The 12,601-nt window shown below is 42.3% G+C and overlaps 1 protein-coding gene across 1 annotated transcript in view; it reads right to left on the bottom strand.

Annotated features, from left to right (window-relative positions):
• The window catches only part of exd3 (exonuclease 3'-5' domain containing 3), a 54,834-nt gene that overhangs the window by 22,843 nt on the left and 19,390 nt on the right, over positions 1–12,601 (bottom strand). The window contains exons 15-19 of the mRNA XM_071904309.2: positions 7,310–7,493; positions 6,923–7,104; positions 6,181–6,351; positions 5,955–6,008; positions 5,699–5,830 (exon numbers count right to left, since the gene is read on the bottom strand). Coding sequence (XP_071760410.2) covers positions 5,699–5,830; positions 5,955–6,008; positions 6,181–6,351; positions 6,923–7,104; positions 7,310–7,493 — 723 coding nt within the window. The remainder of the gene's footprint in view (positions 1–5,698; positions 5,831–5,954; positions 6,009–6,180; positions 6,352–6,922; positions 7,105–7,309; positions 7,494–12,601) is intronic.

Raw genomic sequence — 12,601 nt, 5'->3', positions numbered from 1 at the left:
TTCGCCACACACAGTGGGAAATATTTGGGATGGTTTCCCTCGGAATGTCTTGGCGTGTCTATGGAATGTCCCCCCCCCCCCACCTCTCCCCATCCCTCCCCACCCATCTCCTCCTCCCCTTTCTCACTGTCGCTCCCTCTCGTCTCCAGAAAGGGGAGGGAGAGCGGCGAAACGGCGGGACACACAAATTCTACCCCAGTTTTTTTCCAGACAGGCACTACACGCAGAACGACATATGCACAGAGACGCCGCACAAACGCAGACACAAACAAACACACTTACAATCATGCAGGCTCTTGAAATAGTGAGAATAGTTGAGAAGCTTTTAGTAACAATGTTATTCCACTTTGCTTTATGCATGACAGATATAGGCAAACGCACACACACGCACACTAAACTCATCTTAGTGGTGAGACTATAAAACGTATTGCGGTTTCAGAGCTAGTGTGCGACTGAACTGCGAGTTTTCGCTTGTTTGTGGTTATCTATTTGAGCTGTGTGCATGTGTATGTGAAAATGACTAACTAATATCAATTAAAGTGTGTGAATACACAAGTCTCTATAATAATATGGAGTGTGTGTTTTCGTGTGCAAACAACAAGCCAATCTAAGATTAGAGATGCATATTCTGACACAGATTGAACCTCTTTCACTCATACACACATGCACACACACACAGACACACGCACACACACACAGCCAGTGAAGGGTAACTTTAAACGTGTCTCAACCTCTCACATTCCTCCTGTTTCTCAGCCCGCGGCTCTCTTTGTAGATCAAAGGACAGAAAACCAGTCTTTCTATCGCCTCGCCCTCCACCCACCCCCCCACCCCTCTCCTCTCTTCCTTCAATGCCACCTTTCTCAGACACTCTCTCTTCCTCTCTCTCCCTCCCTTCACCCCCCCCACTGAACACACAATCTCACTTTCATACAAACCGATTCCTTCTCTGGCTTTCTTTCTCAACAAAACCTTCTCAATCACTCTGTTTTTTCTTGTGTCTTTCTCCCCATCTCAGACTCACTCACTCTCATTCACTTTCACTGCCACCTCCCCTTCTCTCTCTCTCTCTCTCTCTGTCTCCTTCCCTCCCTCCCATCACCCCTGTTCTCACTTCTCCTCTGCCTCCCTCCCTCCCCTTTTCCTCTCCATGCTCTCCCTTCCTTCCTCCCCCCCTCTCCCCATCTCTCCCTCCCCCCCTCACTCCCTCCCTCTCACGGTGTGGCGGTTCCTGTTGCTCTTGTTTTCACTTCCCCAGTAGTCTGGTGCGTGGGAACCAGCATTACTGCTGCAACAGTGTCTACTACTGTGTGTGTGTGTGTGTGTGTGTGTGTGCATCTGTGACTGAGTCTGTGTGTGTGTTCTCAACTGTTGTGCATGTGTGTGTGTGTGTGTGTCTGTGTGTGTGTGTGTGTGTGTGATTGAGACTGTACGTGTCTGTGTATTCTTCCACTGTTCTTATGTTTGAGTGTGTATGCGTGTCACTGTGTGTGTGTGTGTGTGTGTGTGTGTGTGTGTGTGTGTGTGTGTGTGTGTGCATCTGTGACTGAGTCTGTGTGTGTGTTCTCAACTGTGGTGCATGTCTGTGTGTGTGTGATTGAGACTGTACGTGTCTGTGTATTCTTCCACTGTTCTTGTGCTTGAGTGTGTATGTGTGTCTGTGTGTGTGTGTGTGTGTGTGTGTGTGTCTGTGTCTGTGTGTGGCTGGGTTGATGTCTATCTCTCAGGCAATCTCTGCTATCTCAACATGTCTATAAAAGGCCAGTATTGGACATCTGATGGAAGTGTGGAACCCAACGGAAGTGTGTGTGTGTGTGTGTGTGTGTGTGTGTGTGTGCTTTGAAAGTATAGACGCAGCACGCCAGAGGGGTAGGGATATGGATAGGGTATGGCTGAATAGGGAAACCACCCTCTTACCCAACCCTGTGTAGGAATCCACAGAGATGAAATAGAAGCACTAAGGTTAAATGCTGCGAATATATAAAGTGGTACATGTGTTAGCAACTTGACCAGAATGATCAATATGTCACTTTTGCTGCAACTTGACCAGAATGGTCAATATGTCACTTTTGCTGCACCTCAATCCCCCCCTTTTTTCTTTCTTTTTACATTGAATGTCTTTCTATGTGTTGTCCATGTTCATCCTGTGTGGCACCAGTCCACCAGGACAAACTCCTGCTATCCTACGAATATGCTTATGGAGCTAAAAGTGAATATGGTTCTGCCTGTTTTAGAATGGATACACCTTAAAAATATTTCTTGCAGATTACTTGTACCTTAGTACAATACTTCCAGTTTTCTGGATTAGGAACTGCCGGAAAACCTCAGAGGCAAACTGCGATATAGGATTTGCCCCTAAATCCCTCAAATATGTTGAATGGGATTCGGCTTAAATCGTTAAAAAATCATTTCGTGTTTCCTCCATTTTTACCCCCTCTTAAATGCGCACGTACACCCATGCAGACAAGGACAGACAGACAGACAGACAGACAGACAGACAGACAGACAGACACACTAGGCCCTTCCACAGCTCCCTGTTCCCTCTTAGAGTCTCCAGGATGGACACACTGACACATTCCTACCCCTCTAAAACCTCTGTGTGGCCTATTGATACACAGACACAAACATTAACCCTTTCCCTGCAAAATCTTCACACACACACACACACACACACACACACAAGCCTGTTGTTAATCCCCTCTTCTCTGTCTTCTTTACTTCTCTTTCCTCATGCTATTCATCAATGGTGTATGTGCATGAGGGAGAAACAGAGAGAGAGAGACAAAGAGAGAGAGAAACTAACCCATCCATTGCTAATCAGAGAGCTTTACAATCAGATAACAAAGGGGTTAACTTCGCCTGGGTGGGCCATAGAGCAGCCCCCAGGGTGAAAAACTGTCTGTCTGTCTGTCTGTCTGTCTCACACACACACACCTCTCATGTCCATGTTGTTATTTAACAATAAGAAACTACATTTAAATTTACAGTGTGTACTCACTGTTACAGTTGCCCTTCATTCCTGTGAAAATGCTGCTGAGTTAGTGGTCTAACCTCATATCCACAAAAAAAAAAAAAAACTCATTGATGCCCATGCATTTTCAACTGGAATATGCTTTCATATGCTTTACATCTCTAGGGGCATGAAACATTCACATTAAGGGTCAGCTGACACAACAGTGAAAAAAAATCAGAAATCTTTATCATAAATCAGAAACAATTTTTTATAGAAAAGACTTTTTTAGATAAAGCAAAACAACAGTTGCAAATAGTTGAATCGAAGAATGGAAAGCTCATATTTTTAGCACTGGTCGGGCATTTTTAGCTGGCTGCCATTTCCATACATTCTCCCTTAAAACAGATTCAAATTCAGGCAAGGGAAAGATAATTATGCCCTAGTTGCAAAATATTAACCACACTTTAGGGAACTAGTTTTCTCTGGTCTGCGGTCAGAAGAGGAGGAACTGACGGGAAAGATCTGAGGCAGCGTTGTAACTAGACAGATGAGTGGTGTGAAACACTAAATGAATTGCGGAGCCCCATTTGGCCATAACATGTCTGAGTGATTTCCACTAGAAATGGACTTAGCTCTGACCAACAGAGTGGGTGGCTAGATGACCATTTGACCACTGGTCTTGAGCTCATCATGACGAGAGTTAGCCTCAAGGTGGTCCAGGTTTTTCCACATAATTTGGATCACACACAAACGTCCCCAGTGGTGTATCTCGACACTTTTAGGGCCCCCCTACCAGCAGCAGGCCAGAACACCCAAGTTTAGAAGCAGGCCAGCAAAGACAAACCTCCCCATCACCACACACACACGCACACAAACACACACACACACACACACACAAACACACACACAGTGGTCCTAGCACACCCAGGTTTCCCTAAACAACCACCCATGGAGATACCAACAGGTCAGGTACCTGAAATCTGACAGTGATTGGTAGCAACTGTCCGACCAACATCTTTTCCAGGCTTTGCAAACATTGCTGAAGAGAAATTGGAATAATGCAGCTTATGGCAGTTTAAGTGTATCTATAACCAGGAAAGCAAAGTTTCTGTCACTTGAGGAAAGGGGGACATAATACTTAAATGTATTTTAGGTGAGCTACAAATGTAAAACCAAATCACCATAGTTTCATTGCTCCATCCAGCCTCGACTCTTCTAGTGGTGAAATTCTTACTCTCTTCAGGACATCTTACATTGTAGGCTGAAAACATTTCTTCTAGAAGTACCACATGCTTCCCTCTTCCCACTGAGTGATTTCCCCTCCCTCCCCCTCTCTCCCCCTACTTCCTCTCTAAAAAACCCCTTCTATATATTCCTCCCTATCTCTTATTCAAATTATTTTCTAGCACGCGGTCTTAAACGATCGGAATATTGCAAGAGCATTAAGGTCCTGACCTTGCACTCCTTATTTTTGGGTGCTTGTATTTTTTGGTGATATAGGAGTCCCACATGTTTTTAATGTGCCTGGTGAATAAAGCTGATTCTTTTTTTTGTTTTTAAGATTTATTTTTGGCATTTTATGCTTTATTGACAGAGAGATAGTGAGAGAGAGACAGGAAGGTATGGGAGAGAGAGAGGGTAGGACATGCATCAAATGACCTTGATTCTAGTTCTGATTCTGAAAGTCACTTTGGATAAGGCCCGTTAATTAAACCTAATTTATAAATTTACTAGATGCCCTGTTTTGAGCTGTGGCACAAGTGAAAGCCAATGAAATGATGACACCAATCAAGTGTTGAATATTCAGAACTTATGTTACTGGTTTCTCGCGGCTAAGTTCAATGGCCCCCGTACGAAAGCCATAGTTGTACTGGAGTCTGTCTAGTCTATGCACAGAGTCAGTCTATGCACGACTGGATTGAGTGAAACTCCACCTGTTAACACCAAAGTGCTGTGGCAGTACAGTGTGGTTGTAAGAGAATAAGAATAGTTTACCTACTTTCAGTTTCACAAAAATGTCACAAATATGAAGTGTGCATTAAACCATGAAGCTACTTTGGCCCTAATGCATAGAGACGTTAAGCACCACTGTAAGGGACAGGTTCAGATTCACACGAGAAATAGAGAAGTGAGAGTGGCCGAATTAAAGTAAGTGATATCATAACAGCACAGTGCTGTAAACATCACCGTTTCCCTAGTGAAAAAGCCAACCTGTATTTATGTTTGTTAAAGCAAATTACCAAAAAGGGGAAGCTTTAAGTGTCCTGTCCAAACTCCCATGTATTTGAAACAAAATCACATAGCCATATGTGCGTATGTGATGTCATGGCAATGCTCAACGCAACAAACATCTGTGTCACACACACTTTTCCACACTCCTCTCTCTCTTTCTCATACAGAGTTAAGGGGTCATATGGTTTCCCTGGTGCCGAAAGATTTATCACCATTCATTTGTAGACCACCAGAGTCACCACAGGCTCAGTTCTACGTAATTCCAGGCACATAACCAGTCCAAGTGTTAACCAAGCAATGCAAATGGTAAAATGGTGTGCAATTGTAACCAGAAAAAGTCAGAGAGTGAAATGTTAGAAAGTGAATAAAAATTCTTACCATTATTGCAAGTTTCAAAGTGCAATTACCCACTATTTCACATTTGTATGCCATGATAATCACTGATATGTGGAACCACAAGGATCTCCCCATACACATACATCAACACACACAAACACAAGCACACAGAGGTACCTGGCAGCGGCTGAATATGTCGTTGGGAGTGGGCTGGACGTTGAAGTGTCTGAGGACCCGGACAGCCTGGTCCCTCGCCTTCTCTGAACAGTCCAGGGACAGACAGCGACCCTCAGCCACCTGGGACCGCAGCTACAGGGAGAGACACATAGACACAATGTACAAATTGCACACACACACACAATGATTTTATAGTTTTATAGAGTTCATTAAGTTCATGAGCTCACACTGGCATGTATTCACAGTAATTACTTACACTCTGGTATGGCTGTCCACATGTGAGTATGACACGGCCGTCAGCCTGGGCTAACTGACAAACAAAACAACAATTCACATTAATACAAAACAAAATATTCAACAAATGTTATGTTATTGTCTACTGTGTCTACAGTATGTAGTATGTTTAGCTGTCTCTTTCTCTATTGCCTGCTTACTGTGTGCATGAAAAGGTACGTGTGCGTGTCCCCAGACCCCTGTCTCACCTGTGCTGCTTCTCTGTGATCGTCACTGGGCTCCAACATGAGCACGTCCACCCCTAAACAGCGCAGGTGCCTCCCCAGGCCCTGCAGCATGTTGTCACACACTACCCGCAACTGCTGGGGGGCTAGAGGGGGACCGCCTGGGGCCTTCTCGCCACACCGAGGCCTATCATCCTAAATGGACGACAATGGAAAACAATAATGTGATACTTAATTGATCCCCATAGGAAGATTTTCTAGGGTGAGCTACATAACAGCGGCCCTGGAGGTGGTAGGGATTCAGTGTCTTGCTCAAGGACATTTCGGCAGGGCAGACGCTTGAACCCAGGTGCTTCAGCTGGAAGGTCTCCGTACTCACCACGCCACCCTGGATGGGATGCACTGATCAGGTTTTCTGGGGCAGATTCTGATTGCCATTATGTTAACAGTGTGATCGGCAGAGTCAAACACAAGTTTTAGCTGGTACTGACATGGCCTACATTCTTTATCTCATTAATGGAATCTCCCTTTCCTGCTTTCTGTCTGTCTGACAGAAAACAAAGAGAGAGGAAGAGAGAGTGAATTTTCCTGAGCTTCGCGTTATCTTTTGTGTGTTGATTGTCAAGAAAAATGGTGAGTTTCAATCATTCATCTCTACATCCTTGACTTCAAAGCATTTAGTGCCCGTAGTAACCCTGGTCATATAAACAAATAAACACCGTCAACAACAGCAACTGCTGTGGAGACATGGCATTTGACCTCTGACCTCTTTGCCGTGGGTCTGTTTGGTCTGTTTGTTCTGCTTGGCCAATTTTTCCTTCTGCTTCCTGTCTCTGCTCTTCTCTGATTGGCTGGAGGAGATGGAGCACAGGTCACCTGGCAGCCCAAAGTATGCTGGGTTGCTGGAGAGGGCCATGTATACATCCAGCAAACAGTAGGCATCCGCCGCTAGGAGGAGGTAAGAAGATAGAGAGAGGAGGAGAGATAGAGAGAGAGGACAGAGAGAGGAGGAGGGGGTGAAATTGTTTATTGGTTTGTTATGCAGGGGAAAAAATAATTGATCTGTGATATTCTTTAGAAAAAATTAATAGAGACCAATATGTCTCTCCCCCCCGCTTTGTCATTGTATTTCTGTGCATGCATAATACCTTACCTGCATATCTAATTTGGCTGATGCGTAGTGGCCGTCTCTCCCAGTTGGACAGCTGCTCCATCTTGTCCAGCGGTCTTCCCAGGACCTGCTGCACCAGCAGACTGAGGCCTTTCTCTGCAGAGCCCTCTCCTACCAACACCTGTTTTGGACCGTTATGAGCCTTGCTGACCCTATTACGCTGGACCTGGATAGGACAACATCAGAGCAAAACCTTAAACTCACAATGAAATGAAAAATGACTTTTTCACCTCGTTAGTTAATTCTCCATATCATAACATACACCTATTTAACAATGAATGGCCAAAAAAATTTACAACAAATGTTTGCATATTTTTATATCAAAATCCTGTTACTTTTACTGCCTGGAAAATGGCGTATGTTCAGTGGTTACGTATTTCGTACCAGTAGGCATACAGAAAAATTCCAACCAATAATACTATCACAAATTTTTTAACAACCACCCCTTCTGTCCTGCCCATCATATAAAACCTGCAAATTCATAATTTTCAATGTGACATGAGTGGCAACATGGAGCAATGATGCATTTTCAGGTGTTCACCCCCAAAAACCCTGTTTCCTTTTCCTAAGACACTGTGGTTGCGGTCCTAGTGGCTGTAATTTAATCATTTTGAAGAATCCAGAATTTGTGATGGCACAAGATTGCTCTCAAAGCATTTTTGAACTTTTGAACACTTCTGAACAGTCCCTTCCCGTGTTATGGCCTGGCCCAACATCCTGTTTCAACCGGAAATTCCTTGTGACTTTAAAAAAATCCCTGGCTAGATTTAGATCCTTTACTCTAATGCCCTGGTCCTCATTGTGTGGCTCATGAGCCTTGCGTGGTTCCCAATTCCCTTATGTGCCAAAATGATTATAAAAGACCAAGTTCAGTTCGAAACAATCGTCAATTTCTAGAAATCTATATCAGTCAGTAGTTGATGCTTGTCTAGTAGAGCAGACATTACCTTCTCCAATACATTTACACATCTCTTTCCAATGTTATTCACCTGGGCTGCATTTCCCAATAGTTATTGTTACAAAGGATTCCTATGAGCGATTTTAAGAAAGTTTGTAGATTTTTACATGCTTACTGTAATTTCACTCAAATAGGCATTTTGTCAAAATCTTGAAAATACACAAAATAATATTTTGTGCTGTTTAGATTACTATGAGGTTAAAATAAAGGCAATCGCGAAGAAACAGAGTAAGTGGCATATGACAATACTGTATTCACCTACCAGGCAAAATGCAATACTGAGTAAGCCTGGGACTCAGGTGTTGTCACTCTGTTGTTGTTACTGAAGCACATCGCAAGTCATTCAAAGTTTCTTTTAAACACCCCCACCACACACACTTTTTAGTTAGTTTTTAGTAGTTTAGTTACCTGCATCAACAGCCACGAGTCACCCATTTTGTTTATTATTTCAATTCCAATTCCTGAAGTTCATCAAATCAACAATTAAATCTATGAATTATGCCCTGAAAATTACAGCCTGCATTTCACGTCTTTTTTTTAAATGTTTGCAGTTGGTGTTTTTCATTCTATGTAATTATTTTATTGTGGTTATAAACATCATATTTTACTGTAGACTGCAATCATCATTGGCACTCAAAATCAAGCTGCCTCATGATCTTTTCTTCCTTACGACATTCTTAGCTTTCTACGAGTGGTCAGAAGCACTCTTAATCTGCGACGATTTTTTAAGAGCATTGTTAGTTAAGAAGCTTTTGGGAAACCCACCGTAACTTTAAGATGATTCTTATGATGTACTATATATATACTATATGACTCATTATGATTCAGCAGCATTGATTTAGTCTATATACCAAATCAGAAAAGAAACCCAACCTTCACCAAATGCCTCTCTGGTGGTGTGTTTACCAGTAGGATATGAACAGGAGTAAGAATGGAAAAGTGAGTTATCTATTCTTTTATTTATCACAAATGCAAATCAATTCAACTGATTGAAAATGAACATTTCTTTCATTTTACAATATGAGTGGAGGGAAAAATAAATTTGGTAGATTACAAATGATAATCAGCCGAACCAGTAGATAACAGTTGAACATAAAGACAAACACAGACAAGGCCCAGTTTAAGAATAAAGTAAGAATAATTTATTGAATCAGGATCCTGTAGAAGTCAGTAACTGAGTCAAGTGATAGTGATGATAACGTGATAACGTAGTGATAACGATTCTTTATGTAGGCAAAAAGATATGTAGATTGGAAAGGGTTTTGTAGCAGTGGTGTAGCCAATATTTTGTGATTGGGCAGACTGAATTAATTCAAGAATAAAGCAGGCTGTGCTTCCCATTTTTGTTCTCATCATGGTCGTAAGCATTTCAATGCAATATTATATACGGTGGCCCACAGTGCACAAATTATTTGTGCATATATTTATCTTTGAATTTTAAAATACTTTTATTTATTAATTTATTGGACATTTATTTATTCATTTTTGGCAGATCTGGTCCTCCATAATCTACTGGACTCACAGGGATGATTTTGGTGCCAATCCTCGTCACACATCAGGTAAGGTGACCAATGGGCCAAACTCCCAAGACGTTGGTCTAGTCCATGTACTTATTTTCTATCATTTCATTACATGTTGTGGAGGTGGAAGATCATTAATACTGAACAACGCCTGAAATCTGGACAAGCAGTTCACACTATTTTATTTGGTGTCTTGCATCCTCTCATCCTATCAAGCTGCCACCAGTATACTGAACAAATCCCAGTTTCTCAAAACTTCTTCGCACTAATATCAATTTAAGCCACCGTAAGTCAGTAAAGTGAGATAATCTTATTGATGGCTTTTTTCTTTTGAGAAACTGATCTTTGCTGAGTATGCTAGCAGTAGCTGTAGCTAGGTAACTCATGAGCTAATTGATTATGGTAGGCTGAAGAACGTATTTACTCCACTGCTGTTGGATGGACTGGAGGAGGATTGCGATGGCACACGGTCAAGTTGGCCTCCACCTTGTCTGCCAGACCCAGCTAAAGTTGAAGAATCTCTGGCAATCCCCGTCTCGAACATTGTGCTGACTTGCTAGCACTTGCTGCTGACTCAAGACCACCCACCACTCCAACAGCTTCTTCCAAATATCAGCTTTATGATTACATCAGTAAGCACTCTGTCTTCCAATTTCCAATCTGATTTTAGGAAGTCCTGCTCTACTGACACATGCCTCATTAAATCAAGATATTTAATGAGGAATACTGATTAATAAGGAATGAGGTTAATGACAGCAAATAGTGCATATTGGTCCTACTGGACCACCTAAACATCTTTGACAGTGTTGATCATGGAATTCTTTTAACCAAATGAAAGGCTCTTGGGACAGACAATACATCTCTTAGGTGGAAGACTTCTTAATTGTCGGCAAGGGAGCAGCAAGTGGAGGTCAGTGTGCATTTATCTGAAGTTTTGCCCATTACCTGTGGTGTGCTTGAGGGAATTTTACGGGGTCCATTTCTGTTCTTTCATATATATATATACACACACACACACACACACACACACACACACACACACACAGACACACACAACATAAAATCAGCACGTTCAAGCTCCCCGTTTCTTGTTTGATTTAGCCATTTTTGTGTGACATAAAGACAAGGACGGATTCCAAGAAATGAGGTTGGTAAGAAAAGAGCATGGTTATCTGACAGCAAGCTTTCACTATACTTGGGTAAGACAGAATTTGGATCCAAGGCAAGACTGAGTAAGGTGGAACAAGGAGGGGAGTTTATCACAAGTACGACCTTTGTCAAGGACAAGGAATGTCTAACGGTGTTGGTCTCTAGTTTGGGAGCATGTCACATGACAAAGTAACACTGCAAGAGTCATGTGTCAGGACCCAATTTCTACAGCTACATTGGTTGCCAGTATTGGTTCAAGTTTGTCAACCTCAACTCAATATGGTACACAGGATCTTAAATGGCACGGCCCCCCAAGTACCCTGCAAGGAGGGTGGATCAAGTGCACATCATTACAGCTCGCCATTGCACACTGGAGCCTTTGTAGGTAAAAGTCCATGATGCCATTCTTATCTACTGGAGCAATGGAGTGGCATAAATTGACAGTTCCCATTGAAAATATCCAGACTTCAATGATCTTTAAGGCTGGAATTAAAGAGAGATTGCTGGATCGCATACCATTATAAAAAGGTACAGGGTTATGTAAGTAGCAATTACTTAGGTTATATGCTGTCTTGTGTGTCATGCCTGTCATCACCATGCTAAGACTCAAGGAACAACAAGGACCACTACTCATTATGCCTGTGTACTATGGCACATTAGCCTGAGGATTATAATAATAATAATAGTAATAATATTAATAATTCTAATAATCTCTATTTGCATAGCGCTTTTCAAAACCGTTACAAAGCACTTTTCAAAAGGAAATGTAGAAACAAGGCAAGGTCATAAAAAGGGAGGTCAACAACAAACAAATATAAATAAGTTTTAAGAAGACCTCAGGCAGGTCGTTCCAAAGTCTAGGAAACGTGGCTGCAAAGGCCCATTCGCCTCTTGTTTTTAATCTACATTTTGGATCAGATAGCAGGGACCTGCCTGAGGCTGCGATCTGGTTCATATAGGGTTAAAAGGTCTGTGGGGTTAAATGGCCAGACCCATCCGTGCCTTATAAGTGATCAGTCAAATTTTAAAATCAATTCTGAGACTAACAGTTAGCCAGTGAAAAGATGCTAAAAGCAGAGTGGCGTGATCTTGTCTTTATGTCCAAGCTCCATAATGCTTAGAACTTATTTTGTAGTTTTCATCCTAGTCAATACAACTATCTCATGGTACACTATTCCAGTACATTGCTTTACTCTCACCATCCCACGCTATAGCTGCAACCATACTGTATGCCACTCTATATGGATGTATATAGTGACATAATGCTAAATGTACTGGAAACTGCCAAAATAAAGGCAACATGAGTATATGAGGTATACAAAAAATATTGAAAGTAGGTGCTTCCATAGACGTGGTTCCTGAGATAATTGCACGAAAAACAGCCCATCATACTTGGGGTCATGTATAAAAATGCTTGGCAGACTCAGTTCCCAAGTATTTTGACGACCATGGCTCGAAGAAGAGAAACAGAGAGGACTAACGGTTGGGGCGTGATTGTCAGTGGTTTCAGTGACTAAGACTACTCAACTTGCTGATGTATCACAAGAAACAGTGGCTAGGGTGATGTTGGCATTGAAGTCTGCGGGAAAGACATCAACTAGGGGCAACAGCACAGAAGTACATACTCAACTGTGATGTCCCTGCACT

Source organism: Centroberyx gerrardi, chromosome 2 (genome assembly GCF_048128805.1).
Source record: "Centroberyx gerrardi isolate f3 chromosome 2, fCenGer3.hap1.cur.20231027, whole genome shotgun sequence".
Taxonomy (NCBI): Eukaryota; Metazoa; Chordata; class Actinopteri; order Beryciformes; family Berycidae; genus Centroberyx; species Centroberyx gerrardi.
Note: the sequence above shows the minus strand (reverse complement) of the source record. Positions and strands in the feature narration are given on the sequence as shown.